General features: G+C 39.3%; 1 protein-coding gene across 3 annotated transcripts in view; it reads left to right on the forward strand.

Moving 5' to 3' along the window:
* Window positions 1-17,491, forward strand: part of CERT1 (ceramide transporter 1) — an 86,912-nt gene that overhangs the window by 44,817 nt on the left and 24,604 nt on the right. For all 3 annotated transcript variants that reach the window (XM_063423347.1, XM_063423348.1, XM_063423349.1), the window contains 3 exons: window positions 8,665-8,772; window positions 9,571-9,709; window positions 10,685-10,768. In XM_063423347.1, the coding sequence (XP_063279417.1) occupies window positions 8,665-8,772; window positions 9,571-9,709; window positions 10,685-10,768 (331 nt within the window). The remainder of the gene's footprint in view (window positions 1-8,664; window positions 8,773-9,570; window positions 9,710-10,684; window positions 10,769-17,491) is intronic.

Raw genomic sequence — 17,491 nt, forward strand, 5'->3', positions numbered from 1 at the left:
GCTTTGCCCCTCTATATCTGTGGCTAGGTCTTACATTAAACATTGGAAGTATTCAGATAATTTATCCCTTTAGCATTTTTGTTTTATGTCATGTTAGACTTGTTCTTAAATCATAAACTAAAGTGAGAATTATAGAATCGTGTGCTGTTATTCTTTGTAAAACAATTCATGTTTTCATGTAACTTTTTTTAAATCTTGGTAAGCCATTGTGTGTCAAGTGTTTATTAGAATTGCTGAGATTGAAGAAGACCTTTAATATTTCCACATTCAATTGTCAACCCAGCACCACTGCCATGTGCACTATTAAACCATGTCCTCAAATGCCATATCCACACATTTTTTAGCACTTTCAGGTATGGTGACTCCACCACTTCCTTGGTTAGTACGTTCCAGTGTTTTACAACCCTTTCCGTGAAAAAAAAATTCATAATGTCTAAACTAAACCTCCCTTGCTGCAACTTGAGGCCATTCCTGCTTGTCCTGACACTTACTACTTGGAGTAAGAGACTGACACTTATCTCACTACAGCTTCCTTTCAGATAACTGTAGAGAGTGATAAGGCCACCTCTGAGCCTCCCTTTTTCCAACTCCCTCAGCCACTCCTTGTCTTCTGTTCCAGATCTTTCACCAGCATAATTTGACTTAAGATCTTGCAAATATTGCTTCCTATGTAGGCTAGGGCAGGCACCTCAGGAAGAGTACAATGGTGTTGGTAAGTCACGTAGAGAAAAAATTAGGAAGGGGAAACCTTAGCTAGAATTCAGTCTGGTCACTGCTGTATAAGATGAGATGTTTTTACAAATGCATTAACAACAAAAGGAGGGCCAAGGAAAATCTCCATCCTTTAATGGGCATGTGTATGGGGAGCACTCACCAAGGATGAGTAGAAGGCTGAGATACTGAATGCTTTCTTTGCCTCAGTCTTTAACAGGGAGATCAAGTATCCTCGGGGCAAGCAGCCCCCTGAGCCTGTTAAACCAGGATGGGGATCAGAATAGAGTTGTGTAACTCAGGAGGAAATGACTGCCCATGTCACTTAGCCACTCACAGTCCTTTGGGCCAAATGAGATTCACCCAAGAGGACTGAGGGAGCTGATGAAATACCTTTCCAAGCCACTCTGCATCACTTATGATCAACCCTGATTTAATCAGGGACACCCCAGATAACTGGAGATCTGTCCACCTACAAGAAGCGTCAGAAGGAGGATCTGGGGAACGATGGCCTATCAGCCTGGGAAGGTTGTGGAATGGAGTATCTGAGTGTGATGACTGGCACATACAGGACAATCAGGGCATCAGGCCCAGTCAGCATGGATTTGTGAAAGGCAGATCCTGCCTGACCAACCTGATCTCCTTTTAAGGCAGGGTGACCTTCTTAGTGGATGAAGGAAAGGCTGTGGATGTTTTCTGTCTAGACTTAAAGCCTTTGACACCATTTCTCATAAGGAAACTGGCAGCCTGTGGCTTGGACAGGTGCTCTGTTCACTGGGTAAAACCTAGCTGGATAGTGAAGACCAGAGAGCTGTAGTGGATGGGGTTACATCCAGCTGGTGGCTGGTCACCAGTACATTTGGTCCAGTTCTGTGTCATATCCTTACAGACAGTCTGGATGAGGGCACTGAGGGCACCCTCACTCTGTTAAAGGTGACAAGCTGGGTGTTTATCTGCTGGAGGGCAGGAAAGCTCTGCAGGTTGGACATTGGGAAGAATTTTTTCACTGAAAGGGTGTTCAGGTATTGGAATGGAGGCTGCCAGGAGGAATGGAGATGCTGGAGACATACAGTAAAAGTCTGTGTGTTGTACTTAGTGTTATGGTCTAGTTGGCATGGTGGTGTTGGTCAAAGGTTGGACTCGGTGATCGGGGAAGTCTCCTCCAACCTTAATGATTCTGATTGTTTTCTGCCTGTCATGCAGAACGGTTGAGTTTGGCCTTAGATAATTATGCCTTCAGAACTCTGATACTGTATATCCAATATATTCATCTTTTGTTTGAAAGTAAAATTACTTTTGGACAGAATTGTTGCCTAAATAGTTTGAGCTTAATATATGGAATCTCTGTGTTGTGAAATTGATGTATGATTAGAAATGCATGTAAGGCTTTTACTGATGGCAGAATGCTGTTGCCTAAAGAACGTTTAAACCAGACTGGGCTTTGTTTTTAAATAAACATGGTTTTGACTCAATAGAAGGACTGGTTTTTATGAATCTTCAACCCTGGACAACTTGAGGAATCTGAAACTGTATCAGGAACAGGGCAAGAAGTTGCATGTCTTGGAGTCCCTTATTTCATAAAACTTTGGTTCAAATGTGTAATAGGTCAGTGAGCCTCTGTTTTTGAAGGAAGTAAGTGTTGAGACATGACAAGGGCTACAGCAAGAAGGAAATAAGAGTAGGTAACAGGTTTTGAAAGTGAAGAAAATTCTGTTAGTTTTTATAGGGTGTGAGATGCAAAACAAGAAGTGTATTACAAGTAAACCCTTCTTTATCCTCTGTTGTTACTGGTTTTCAGATGGCATAGAAATAAGGACCTGACTCTCGATACGATGATGAAATGAGAGCAATCTTTATTCTTCTAATGTCTCTATTTATAGAGTACTTCAGCACAATTCATATGATTGGTCTTTAGAGTTTACACTCTTTTGTAAACACCTTTCACTTCTCAAGGATTGTTTTTGGTTCTTCCTTTATTTTTTCCAAGGTACTTTCTCAGGCCTGTGTGAAAGTATTATGTGAATGATTTCACACAGACACTGCTGCTGCCTAATGCCTAACTTCAGACCAATTGTCAGCATCTATAACCCTCCTTTTTCCCCAAATTACTATTAGGAGATTGCAATTTAAACAACATGCGTTCTTACGTATTTCCTTGGGGTGTAAGATAGTTTTCCTTAAATTCTTTGTCAAATATATCATGGAATTTGACTATTCCAAATTCTTTATCTTTCAGTGCTTGCTATATATTACATACTCAGGAGTATGCGAGCCATTTTATAGATATTTCTATTCTGATGGCTAAATGTTTAGGGATTGAGCAGAGGGGAAAAAACAATCTGTTTCCAAATTTAGCAGAGACAAGGTAATTGCTAATTGCACTAGGTGAACAAGGGACTTGGTGGGTTTTGCAGGAGCATTTGCTTTGGCAGTTTTTATTCCTTTAGATAGGAAACATAGATAGCTAAGCATATTTATCTGCTGGTAGACGTGGTCTGTGTTGCTGTAAAGCTTTTTATACTCCATTTCTTTTAGTGCAGGCAAGAACCTTGCTTGCACCTGTACTTTGAATCCTAGCATTTCTTGTTAGGAAAGTGTTTATTCGTATTAAGCAAAGTGTAGGCCTGTCAAGTGCATATCCAAAGCAGGTTCAGGCTTGCAACAAGTACCTTTTCACCAAGGTGAATAAACCCCCACTGCTGTTTAACTGTGCTCTTTCGAAATCTCATTATGGTCTTTAGCCCACTGTAATACTGATGGTGGATGTGTTTTTCTGATTCTACAGAGGTGATATTAACGTAATACTTAACTATCTTCAGTTAAAAAATAAAACTAAACCGACAGCTGGAGTAAAAGGCAATCATTCCTTCCCTGCCATTTTGAAGGGTAGGTAAGATTGCCTAAATGCCTGCCCACTGTGAACACGGTGTGTGCCTTAGTCTCCTTGCTCTGTGCCGCTGTTGAGACAGGCTGGGATATCCCTGTGTGCTCAGCCCCTGCAAGGCGCAGGCTTTTCCTCCACCTAGTGGATGCTCCATGGGAGAGCCGCTCCTCAGACTCCTGCAGCGGCTTTTCCTGCCGCCTCCTGGCTCATCTGCCTTAGTTAGCACTAAGGCATTAACCCTGGCAACGCTCCCTTTTGAAATTTACACGTTGTGACAATGTAATAATATTTAATGTAACTATTATGCAATTTTGTATAACTACTAAAAAGACTGATGTGACTAGTGCTTTCACTTGGGATGAGAACGGTTCTTATTTTTAAAGGCACAGTTGCACAAGTGCTAGCCTTAAAGCAAGATCAGACAATAATTAATGGAACTAATTCACTCTTTAAAATCTGTAGCTATTCCCACTAGCTTTCAAAGCATGAAAACAAGAAGCAACACTTAACTTTAGTGCATTGGGAACTGACGCCAAAACATCAGTGTTTTTTCTGCCAGTGTCTAATAGAATGGAATTTATTAGTTCTTGTGTCACAATACAGATCTTACCGATCCATTTCCTGACAGCCCAGATTCATGGAAGGGGTAAATGTAGCCTCTCCTAATCTTGCTTATAGTCCCATAACCCAGGAGTACAAGCTGCTTTAGTTTTATTACTGAGTACACTAAGTGCTGCAGTTATTGTCAGCTTGGGTTTTGGTACTTCTGCTTAGTGAAGAGTTTTATTTTTGTATGTGTTTTTCAACTTGCAATTCCTGACGATTCCTCCTGAGCACATAATGTGCGTATTCACTATGGAATTGCATGTATCACTGCTGGAGGAAGGTTAGGTCTACATGTCTCCTTGTTTTTGCAGTTGCAAAACCCGTCATTTTAGAAGCTCTTTCCTTTTAAATAGTCATTTACACTGTGCTTGGGAGGGCTGTGGGTGGGGAATTATCATCCTGACCTGGATTGTGGAATTTCTATCTCTGTCTTCCTGGCAACTACCGCCTTGGTTTTGCAACCTTAAATTTCCATTGTTAATAGCTTCAAAACAATTGAAAAATCAGACCTACAGTCACATGATAATTATCAATCTTTTAATTTCAGTCTTCAGAAATGCATCCTGTTCTGCCTGACCTGTAGTTTGTATGTTGTGTTCTTACTGATGCAATGATTTCCTATGGTAGCCTTGCCTTGGCTCGTCTGAACACTAACCCATGTTTCTGAAGTGTTACTTGACAGTCATAGGTTGGAGACAGACATAGACCAGCACTCAGGGAAGATCACAGGACAAACAGCTCAGTTTGCTGTTCAGTGCTCCCTTTTATAGGGGGTTCCAAATTCCTGTGCCTGCACAAATGATTGGTTGGGGTCTCAGCCCTGCCCAGTGCCCTGGCCACTGATCTGTCTGCATTTGGGATTGAATGGGATTGGCTGGGATTCCCTGTCTTAGTTCAGATCTGTCCTATCATGGCTCCCCCAGGGACTTGTTCACTTATTTTCTATATCCAACTATGCTAGCCAAATTTGGTTTCTTATTTATGGCCAAATTTATATGTCCAGCTACAAACCAGCTGTGCTGTGAGACTGAAATGTTTGCAGAAAGTCTAAAAATTGCCTTTGGAACATAGTTGTTTACAGAGCATATCCACTTATTTTCTACCAAGCCTTTCATAGTATCTTCGAACTCTTCTATGTTTCTACTTTTTTCTATATTCTGGATTTTTTTTTTTAAGGTTTTGTGGCTTGATATCTTGGATGTTTGAGTGGGATTTTTCACAAATACTGTAGAGAATGAGATTAGAGTCACCGTGTCTTAATATCTGTCCCATCACCTTCTGGGTGAGCTGTATGCCTTATAGGGAGGAGCCTGCTGGTTGGGTTATGTAAAATAATAAATAATTTATAATGCTAACTGAATATATCTGCCTTGGTTAACAAAAGTATATTGAAGTGCTTCACAGGCACTAGACTTGGACATAATCAAAATAATTCCTTGAAGATATGTGGGAATAATTTGCTTTGTTTGATTTTTTTAAGTGGGAGAACTTGCCGTGTGCTTTATTCGAGGGTATTATTTTCCACTTAAGAATCGGTGTGAGCAGTAACAGAGATCTGCAATATGATTCTGCAAATTCTTAGCTTTTTTATTGAAAGCAGCTTTTCTGGCGTACTGCCTTGTTGCTGATACTAGCATCTGTTCCAGTTAAAGGATCACATGAAGCTTTGGATCATGTGGCTCTCTCCTCTTGTCTGTGGCAACAAAAGGATTAATGGATTTCATGCATTGCCTTAGAAAGCTGAAGGTGTTGCAATTACTATCAAATGCCAGTTTTAATGTAGCTTGGAAGCTGTGATGTATGCATGAAATTTCAAAGAACTGCATCTTTTTACTGAGCATGGCAATCTGGCATTAGTGCTTGATGGTGTGGATTGATACGACTTCTACAAGTAATTTTGTTTTCAAGCAGAGACTGTTGATTTCCATCATATGAACTCTACCGGCTTTTCCAGTTTTTATCTTGGGAAATTAAAATTTGTGTAAACGGAAGAAACTTTGTCTACATTCTTCTTCTTCTCAATGTAAATGATTATTTCTGCAGTGATTAGTTAACGATGATCTGCTTTGCAAGACATAAATGCGGCAGTGACCTGTTCTCGTTTAGATGTTGCGGTAGTGGAATGGTGGGGCTTTGCATGATTCATGCTTTCTTTGTTTGTGTTCATCTGCCTGCATATGTCTGCTGTGAGCAGCAGCTTGTCTGTGCATCGGTTAGAAATGAGTACTTATTTTCTGGTTCTTGTGAAAAGTAAGTGTTCTCAATGTAATTTTATTTTTTTCGTCTTGGCTATTCGAACAAAATTGTCTGACACAGTTTTGTGAACGTGGTCTGTAAGTGCACATGCTTTTGATTCATGATGTGTGCTGTTCAGTCTGCTCTTAATGTCTGCTGAATTTGCTTCTCAATAACAAATAGTTAATTATGTTGCACCTTTTTATTGGTAGACTTTGCGAGCTGATAGCTGTATCCATATAATAATGTGTGGTGTTACGTGTACTGTTCTGTAGCTTGGATAAATTATTTGGTGGAACTAATAATCACAAGCATAAATGACAGAGAAATAAACATTCTGCTGAAAAGATACCTTAAAAATATCAAGCTTACATATTACTTACAGAAGTGTTGTGGGTTTTTTCTTTCGCCTTCAGTTTTTATTTTGTGAACTACATTAGCTGGGCATTGACTGTATGCATAATATTGGACAAAAATGGATTTAATTCAGATGTAGAATATAAGGCATCAGATTTTCTACTTTTAGGTTTTCAACTATTCTTGGAAGTTCTAAAGTAGGGCAATAAAGGCGTGGCTTTGACTAAACTGCAAGTAAAGAAATCCAAAAAATTCACCTCCTAAGCTTATAGCTAGGTCTTGCCTAGGTGTGTCTTTCTCACTGTAAGGACAAAATCAGAAAACACTTCCTTATCCTTAGTTAAAATACTCTGACCTCAATGAAATGGATATTTTGTCTAGATTTTAAAATTGATCTGTTCTTTAAGCCATATCCTATTAGAAAGAAGTTTTATCATCTTTCTTATTGTGTGCAACATACAGAGAAAATTAAATTAATTTTCGCTGTCAAACTGACTATAATAACATATTGGGTCATCATAAGATTTGTGGCATATGCTTAAATATTGAACGTACTGATTAAACAGTGAAGTCCTTTTATATTTGTGTTTAAAGGAAATTTTAAAAGAAATATTTCAAATTGTGGGGTGACTCTTCAGGTTTATGCTTGTTAAATGCTTTTGAAACAAAGCAGTCATATGCCCAAACTCTTACTTGTAACTCAGACATACATACTTTGTCCCGCTTTGCCCAAATTCTTAACTGACACTTCAAACAACTCTTTACCTTTCTCTGCTTTTTAACTCGTCCATACTCTCATGCCTTCTCAAAGCCTAGACAGCTTCCAGGTTTTCCATGAAATGAACAATGACTGGAATTTCGTCATTGCTTCTTGTTTGTTCTATACCATTTGTTTTGTCTCCCCTCTGCCTGTCCCATTTGAGTTTTGGTGCTACTGCAGAATTTATTTCTGTCTGAAGTCCTTCACTGTTGTCTCTGTCTACTTGATCAAACTCATCTACTAACAGTACTTCATATATTATTCTGAACCATCCGTTTATTGCTTACGTTCTGTCAAGATTTTTCATCTCCTTTGCCGTGTACATCATTTACATTAATGTTTAGAAAAATTTATTTTCTTTCATTTCCTCAGTATCTGCTTCTGTTTGACTTGTGAGCAAATTTGTTAAACTCTGGTTTTGATCTTTTAAGTGTTATTCTAATCAAGAGATGTTTTTCTTTTTTCACTGTTTAGTTAGTTACTGTTACTGTATCCTCTCTCTTCACTTTTAGTGTCTTACCTTGTTTTATGTGGACTTTTGTTTTCATGACAAATTAATTTCAGTCTAGTATAAGTAATTTTGCTGAAGAAGCCTGAAATGGGAAAAACTTGATAGAAGTAATTGTCTGATTTTCTTTGATTTGTGTTTTGTTGCTTTTAAAAAGAAAATGGTACTATTTGTATGATTAGATGGATTGACTGAAGCTGATTGTCTTGAGACTGAAGTATATTTAATCCCCTAATTAATTGTAATGTATGTGTTTTAATAGGCTGTGTGAAAGTTACTTCTTAGGAATTACATAAACCAAGATAGTGAAACACTCTCCATTTTGTGAACCATTAAATATTGCTGTGTCCTTTTGGGGACACATAATTCATTGTAGGTAACAAAGTATTTTACAAATTAATTTGATAATAAAATTCAAATTTATATAACTTCACAGATACTGTATCAACATTTTAGATGCAGGCACAGATTGAGTTATTTAAGCCTCTACTGCAAAAAACAAATGGATGAGTTTCAGAGAAAATTACGTTTATCTTGTTTTCAGTATTTCTGTTTTATCAAAAGCCTCAGCACTCTAGTTTTTTGTGTGTTTTGCTTTTTTAGACTGAATCTGGCTATGGATCAGAGTCAAGTTTGCGACGCCATGGCTCCATGGTGTCTCTTGTCTCTGGAGCAAGTGGATACTCTGCAACATCCACCTCTTCATTCAAGGTTGGTGCAAAAAGCTTTCCTAGTATTTGTGCATAAATAATACACAACTGGAAAAGCAGTATATGAAGAATCATTCACATAAGTATAGGAAAAAATACAAAATATTTAGTTTAAATGTCAGTAGTCCATCATATGATGGTGAACAGATTATGTGGGAAGCTCTCTCATGCCTCTTATGCAATTGTCCCTTTTAAACTGTGGTCTCATCTTTTGTGGCAGAAAATGAAACTTTTGTGTTCATTAACTTCATCTAGTTTATTCCCCAGAATATCCTGGGCTCCAAATGAAAACAAGCACTAATTCTGTAGCTTAATAAGTGTGATATAGGACTGGCTGGCAAATTATGGCTTTCCTTGTGTCATGCATATGAATATTTAATATATGAACTGAGTGTGCTGTACTTCTGGGAGAGCAGAAGAGGAACAACACAAGAAAAGGGAATAAGGTTGGAACAAAGATCTTAAAGTGGGGCTGACTGCTTTCAGGCAAATATGTATAAAGCTGTTAGCACACAAGTTCATGTTTTTAATAAGCTTTTGTGGAGCCCTCTGAAGTAGCAGGTGCAGTCAAGAGAAAACGTTGGGACCAGTGACAAAATGAGTAAGGTCTACTCAGCTATAGTTTCTTCTGACATTAACAGTATCATAATTGATCATATCTAGAATGCCCATAGTGCACTTCAATTTCTTCTTCATAGCTGCAGGAATGTATCTTTTAAAATTAAATTGTAATTGTACTGCATCAAGCTATTGTTGAGTGTGCAGAAACATTTCAGACCTTTTTCGTTTGTTTTTTCAGAAGGGCCATAGCTTACGTGAAAAGCTTGCAGAAATGGAAACATTTAGAGACATCTTGTGTAGACAAGTTGATACTTTACAGAAATATTTTGATGCTTGTGCGGATGCAGTTTCCAAAGACGAACTCCAGAGAGATAAAGGTAACACTGTAACTGAAAACTCTTCCCGCCATAGACTGTAGCTTTTCACAAAGGAAACCTCTTGATACTGTTACAATACAATTAATGTCATATAAGTAAAATACATATCTTCAATTTAGTTTAGTAAAGGATCAGTATTTGCATAAATGTGTAAATGTTTTAATTATTTTTATTTTAGAATTCAGATTTACTTTAAAATCGGCTTGATATTAACCTGTACCTGTCAGCTGTACAAAAACAATACTCTTTTTAAGTGTTTTGTTATATAATACCAATTGCTAGCCTCCATGATTCAACTTATTGCTGTCTTTTACCTGTTATTTTAAAAAACAAATGGGATATTAGTTTTGATAGAAACAATACACTGTTTTAAAGAAGTCAAAAGTGCTGCCTTTAGTAATGCTTCTGAGATGTATTGGCTGGAAGTAGAGCACTGAATGCACACTTGAGATCATATTAAACTGTGATGTGGATGTCTACATATCTCTGAATTGCTTATATCAGAGCACAGCTTGTCACTGTATGTGTGCATTCTACTGAGGCATTTATATTCATCCCTGTGTTTATTCTGGCAGCATGAAACCTTCCATAGCAATAAAACACCAGAGAAGTACAGTTCCACTTTTTTTTTTTTTTTTTTTTTTTACTTTTCCAGTGTAGAAAATTAGATAGGTACTGAATCATGGCTCCTACTTACCCATTTGTAACAGCAGAGTATGTTGCTCTCACCAGAGAATTGAATGCTAAACTTCAATGCTGAGCAGTGTTAGATTCTGCTGTTAAAGGGTGTTTACACTGGTAGTGGTTGTGGGTCAAAAAAAAACCAACAAAACCAAACCCAAAAGGGAGGGTGGGACATGACTTGTTATAGGAAAAAGTGCTGGCTAACCATGAAGATGGTCTTAATTCTTTCTTGCACACCAATGAACTAGAAAAGCTTTCTCACTCCCATAATACACTCTCTCTCAAATCTAGTGGTAGAAGATGATGAAGATGATTTCCCTACAGTACGTCCTGATGGAGATTTTGTACATAACAGTAACAGCAGTAAGGAAAAACGTAAGTGTTTTTTCAGTGATGAAAATTAGAATGAATGGTATGGTGATAAGCCTGGTACAAGACAGATGTTGTTCTCTTTTCTAAGCAGAAAATGACAAGAATGGTTACTTAACTGTATGTGAATGGAAGTTCTTAGACACATTATAATTCTTTAGCAGCTTTTCGTGATTCTCTGAGTTATTCTTAATTCACACAAATACTAATGCAAGCTTGTCAAGCTGGAATTTCCTATTCTGTGTTTAAAGTCAGTGTCACCAAAAATTCTGTTGAAACAGCTGCAATTCAGATGTTGGAGACAGAGATTTTGTAACAAGTTATTGCAAGTGTTAGCTGCTTTAGGAGTTTGGTGGAGTTCAGTGCTTTTCTGCTTGGAGATGTCCCCCTATGGTTTTCCCAAGTACTATGGCTATGGAATGGTTAAGGCAACACTGATACTGATTCTCACTTATCATAATTTTAGTGGTTTTTTGCTGTCCTTTTTATAATGAGCAGAATTCAGATTTTTATTCTTACCATAAATGAACTAGTTGTTGTACTCACTGTACCCATGGAGCAAATGTGAAGAACTCATGGAAGTCTTGCTGTTTGAGAAATCTGATAGTTCTGGCCTGGAGAAAGTTGTGTTTGCATTTAAAGTGTATTTACATTCTTTTTAGACCTTCTCATGTTTTCTGACTGAAATATTCTAGTGTTTATACTCTCTACTTGTTGGCAGTTCAGTTAGTCGTAAGGTATTTCTTAGACTTGATTCACAAGGCTTGAAGTTGCACTTCCAGTTTCAAGTGTGTTGGAATCTCCCAAAGTATTCACCAGAAATGTTTTTAAAAATGTAAATATTTTCATGAGAAGCTACAAAATATAAGGAAAAATAAATCTTTTCTGTGTCTTCTGGGTTGTTTTTATTTTGATGGTTGTTCCCATGTATTACGTAATTCATTCTTGTATTCAAATGCTTTTTCTAGAGTATATCCAAAACTGTTGTGATGGAAGAGGAAAGGGAATGGAAGGAGCTTTTCAGGTTACTTCCAGAATTCATCACATAAGCAGATTTTTCTACTGAGGCTTAATCGTAGTGCTAATTTCACAGATTAAGTAGCATAAACAACCTGGGGACAACTTTTTGTCACAGCTGGTGAGTGAGCCCACCAGGGAGGGACTATGCTAGATCTATTGTTTGCAAACAGAGCAGGGCTGGTGGCAGATGTGGGAATTGGAGGCTGCTTGGGGCACAGTCATCATGAGATTGTAGAATTCTCAATACTTGGTGAAATCAGGAGGAACATCAATAAGACTTTTACATTAGACTTCTGGAGGGCAGACTTTTGCCTATTTAAGATACTTGTTCAGAGAATTCCTTGGGAAGCAACCCTTAAAAACAAAGGAGTCCAGGAGGGATGGGCATGCTTCAAAACAGAGATCTCGAGGGCACGGGAACAGACACAGTCCCTGTGTGCCAAAAGATGAGTTAACAAGGCAAACGTCCAGCCTGGATTGGCCACAAGGTTTCGAAGGAATTTAGGAATAGAGAGAGGGTGTATCATCTTTGAAGGAGGGTCAGGGCTCTCAGGAAGTGTTTTAGGGGGTTGCTGGGTGTGTAGGAAAAAAATCAGGCCAAAGCTCAGTTCGAACTTAATTCAGCAAGTGTTGTAAAGGATAATAAAAAATGTTATTACAAATATATTAATGGTCAAAGGAAGGGTAAGACCAACCTTTGTTCTCTATTGGATGCAGGAGGGAACTAAGTAACTGCAGATGAGGAGAAGGCAGAAGTGCTTAACACCACTTTGGCCTCAGTCTTTAGAGGGAAGATGGTTTGTCCTCAGCACACCTGTCCTCCTGGGCTGGTAGAAGGTGTCAGGGAGCAGAATGGGCCCCTGATATCCAGGAGGAGTCAGTAAGAGAACTGCTGAACCCTTTGGATATCCATAAATCTCTGGGTTCAGATGGGATCCATCCCTGGTGATGAGAGCTAGCAGGTGAGCTTCAAAGCCCCTCTCCATCATTTACCAACAGTCCTGGCTCACTGGTGAGGTTCCAGAGGACTGGAAGCTGGCCAGTGTGACTCCCATTCACAAAAAGGGTGGGAGGGAGGATCCTGGTAATTACAGGCCAGTTAGCCTGACCCCAGTACCCAGTAAGGGAATGGAGCAGATTGTACTGAGTGTCATAACACAGCACTCAGAGGATGGGCAGGCTGTCAGACCCAGCCAGCACAGGTTTGGGAGGGGCAGGTCCTGTTTGACCAGCCTGCTCTCCTTTAATGACCAGGTGACCCTGGTAGATGCAGGAAAGGCTGTGGATGTTGTGTACCTGCACTTCAGCAGGGCCTTTGGCCCTGTGTCCCTCAGCACACTCCTGGAAAAGCTGGCAGCCCAGGGCTGGGACAGGAGCCCTCTGTGCTGGGTCAGGAACTGGCTGCATGGCCAGGCACAGAGTGGTGGGGAAGGTTCTGCACCCAGCTGGTGGCACCAGGGGTGTTCCTCAGGGGTCTGTGCTGGGGCCAGCTCTGTTCAATCTTTTTATTGATGACATGGATGAGGGGATTGAGTCTTTCATCAGTAAATTTGCAGATGACACTAAGCTGGGAGCGTGTGTTGATCTGCTGGAAGGTGGGAGAGCTCTGCAGAGAGACCTGGAACAGTTGGATGGATGGGCAGAGTCCAATGGGATGAAGTTTAATAAGTCCTGCATTTTGGCCAAAATAACCCCCTGCAATGCTCTAGGCTGGGGATGGTGTGGCTGGACAGTGCCCAGGCACAAAGGGACCTGGGGGTGCTGTGACAGCAGCTGGACATGAGCCAGGTGTGCCCTGGGGGCCAGGAAGGCCAATGAATCCTGGTCTGGATCAGGAATGGTGTGGGCAGCAGGAGCAGGGAGGTCATTCTGCCCCTGTATTTGGTGCGGCCACACCTCGAGTGCTGTGTCCAGCTGTGTCCCCTCAGTTTAGATGGGACACTGAGTGCTGTGTCCAGCTGTGTCCCCTCAATTTAGATGGGACACTGAGTGCTGTGTCCAGCTGTGTCCCCTCAGTTTAGGAAGGACATTGAGTGCTGTGTCCAGCTGTGTCCCCTCAGTTTAGGAAGGACATTGAGTGCTGTGTCCAGCTGTGTCCCCTCAGTTTAGGAAGGACATTGAGTGCTGTGTCCAGCTGTGTCCCCTCAGTTTAGGAAGGACATTGAGTGCTGTGTCCAGCTGTGTCCCCTCAGTTTAGGAAGGACATTGAGACTCTTGAGCGTGTCCAGAGGAGGCAGTGAGGCTGGTGAGGGGCTGGGAACACAAACCCTGTGAGGAACAGCTGAGGGAGCTGGGGGTGTTTAGCCTGGAGAAAAGGAGACTCAGGGATGACCTCATCACTCTCTACATATCCCTTGGAAGGGGCTGTATCAGGTGGGGTTGGTCTCCTTCTCCAGGCAGCAACTGACAGAATGAGAGGACACAGCCTTAAGTTGTGCCAAGGGAATTATAAGTTGCACATTAGCAAAAAGTTTTTTACAGAAAGGGTGATAAAGTATTGGAATGGTCTGCCCAGGGAGCTGGTGGAGTCACCATCCCTGGATATGTTTAAAGAAAGACTGGATGTGACACTCAGTTCCATGGTTTAGCTGAGGTGTTAGGGGTGGGTTGGATCTGATGATCTTAAAGGTCTCTTCCAACCTTGTGATTCTGTAATGAAATGGAAGTTTTGAAACAAGTATAAGCAGGTGTCTGGTTCCACTAACCCTATCTCCTGTATGAGACTATAGTGGTTTGTTTTGTTTTGTTTTGGTTTGGTTTTTTTTTTTTTTTTTTTTTGTGAACTGTTAAGTTAGATTTCAGAAAACTGAAAAGGCCTTCTTTAACAAATGTTAAGAGTTTAATTTTATGGCATGATTCATTTTAGGAGAGATGTCTTTGTCAAACTAAATTTTTGTACAATCATGTAGGAGTTTCAGCTTAATTTACCTGTAGAATTTTTTTCATATCTACGTTTTTCTGGTGCTTCTGCAATATATATGCATATACTACAGGGAATGTCATTACAAAAGTTTGTATTTTTAATGCAGCTGGTCATCAGGCCTTTGGGAACTTACATACTGAAAAATTGATACTTGATGTTATAGATACTGTATAAACACACTATAGCTCACTACAGCAAATAATTCTGCAACCCCTTGCCTTTTGCAGAACTTCTAATTCCGGTTGTTATGAGTCCTGTATTCCATTAAATTTACTTTCCATCAATTATTTCTATGAAAATATTTATCCCCATTTCAGTTTTTCTGTGCCTCAGTTTGATTTCTAATGGCTAAATTCATTAAATATTTAGTAGCTGAGTGCTGCAAAGCTTGATTAGAAATGAAAAATTAAGACTGTCTTAAAGTGGAATCATAAGTGATACAGTCAGAGGAGTAGATGTCTCAGGCTGAGACAGCCATGCTCCTGTACTGGGCAGAAAAAAAGGTCAAACTAACTGGCAATGAAAGATTTATCTGCAACTTCACCCTTTTTAAAACATAGCCTCAGAGCAGCTGTTAAAATTTGATTTCTCAGATTTCAGGTTCTCTTCTTGAACTTTCTTTGCCATCCTGGAAGGACTCTAACAATCCTCTTAAGTGTAGCTGACAAGTGGTTGCCTGTTTATTCTAAGACTGTTCTCCTCTCAGTGCTTCAGGAAGTGAGGCATAGGTTCAGCCTCTTAATTTAGCTTACTATGACATGGAGGAATGTTTAAGCCTGTTGTTCAAACTACTAGTGCACCAATCCAAAGCTCAAATAACAAGATCTAAGACTGACCTAAGGGACCATACTCACATTGACTTTTGCAATTTGTTTTCTGGGTGGAAAGAGAAAGTTAATGTAAGTATGGACATTTGTGTACTGCTCTGAAGGTGATGATAGGGAAGCCTTTTCCTTTCTTGTTCTATAGGATCTTTAAGTGAGGAGGTGGTAGAGTACTATAAAGTTGTTTAAATATATTGTTTACTCTCAAATTAAAATATCTGGTGACTGGAACTGTGATCATTTATATAAAACACCAAGGTATGGTGTCTGACTGATGCATATTTGCCCATATCTTATATTCAGGAAAGTAGAATCTTGATCTCTTAAGTGTTCCCATTCATCCCCTCCAGAAAAAGAACGTATTTGGATTTGAATTTTCTAAGAATAGGAAGAGCAGGTGTAACCTACTTAAGGAACCACCTTGAATATGGAAGATGTCTTTTGTACTGGAACTATAAAGATAAAAATGGTACAAAGGTTTAAGGAAAGAAATCTGATGTAAATTACAGCAGAGGTTTATGTTGGATTTTTGTGCTCTGAATAGAGGAAAAATACTTACCAAAATATTGCTGAAAAATTGGGGTTGTTGTTAGAGGAAAACAAATCATATTGATCCTATTGCAATCCACAGAAGATAACAACAGCAGGCATCAAGAAATGGATCACGTACACAAATGTTTGTTTTTCACTTAGAATTAGTTTAGTGATGTAATATATTAAGGGGGCATAAAATGGAAAAGATGGAAGACCATTTTTTCTACTTACTGTATATAGAATACTTTGCTGTTTCTCTGGGAAACAGATTTGATCAAACAGTGGGAAGGTGTTACCAGCAGAGTCTTGGGAACAAGAAGGGAAAACACCTATCCTAATGGACACAGAGGTCTAGGAGAGAAAAGCTAAAGAAGAATTCCTTGTATGAAACACAAGAGAAAACAAATCAGAAATGGAGTATAGATGGGATAATGAAAAATGAACTTCTTGGAAGGTGTTGAAATTGAGGTTAGAATGCGAGACACATCATCCTGATTTTTCAGTTGATGGCATGCAGTTTGATAACCAAAGAGCAGTTGTAACAGTAAGAGCTCTTTCCTATTAGTCTTTACCTTTAAACATAGATCTTCAGATGTCTGATTTAATTTTGAAATAATCAATCTTCAGCTAACATGAAAAAAAGTGTAAAAAAGGAATTGGAAAGACGTTTGGTCTCTCAAAATAGAATATCTCCTCACAAGTACTTGTAAAAATGTTCGTGAGGTGAGGGTTGAGGTCATCTCCCAACATGTTTCAGAGAGATATTTTCTGTGATTAGGAATGAATCAAAATACTTGTATCCATCATAAGGAACCTGTTGAGTGGCCATCTCTTCAAAGAAATAGGTTTTATATCCTTCTGCAAGATGTTCATGTTTGCCCATAATTGTAATGACCAAAAAACTTTAGGCACTGACTTAAAGTCTGCAGCTCTGCATTTATCACACCTATTCTGCGACTAGTTATTAAAGAATGGCTTAGAACTGTATGGAAGTGTTAATGAGATATGGCTGACACCTAGAAAGGGACAAAAGTTCTCTCTTTTCTGGAAAATTGAGCTGTGTTGCTGTATTCCTGTTAAATTCTACTGCAGAGATTTCTGAAATAATTTATAAAGTGTTGCAGGTAGTGGCAGCTTCTTCAGCATGTCTACGTATTTCCTAACTGAGAAAGAAAAATCACACCTGCAAAAATTGTGCTGTTAAGCCTGCATGTGAACATAGCCTACAGCGACAGGAAGAATTATTAGTGTGAAATCATCTTTTTCAGTTATGAAGTATTATGGGCAAAATTCTTGTATAGTTTTAATTATTTTCAGTGGAGTCACTGCATCACCTCCTTGCCAGCTTATGCCACTCAGTCCCCTCAGTGCGCCATCTTCAGCTGTTGGGGAGGGAGAGCTGCTCCGCTCATTATCATTTCTGAAACA

This window comes from Prinia subflava, chromosome Z (genome assembly GCF_021018805.1).
Source record: "Prinia subflava isolate CZ2003 ecotype Zambia chromosome Z, Cam_Psub_1.2, whole genome shotgun sequence".
NCBI lineage: Eukaryota > Metazoa > Chordata > Aves > Passeriformes > Cisticolidae > Prinia > Prinia subflava.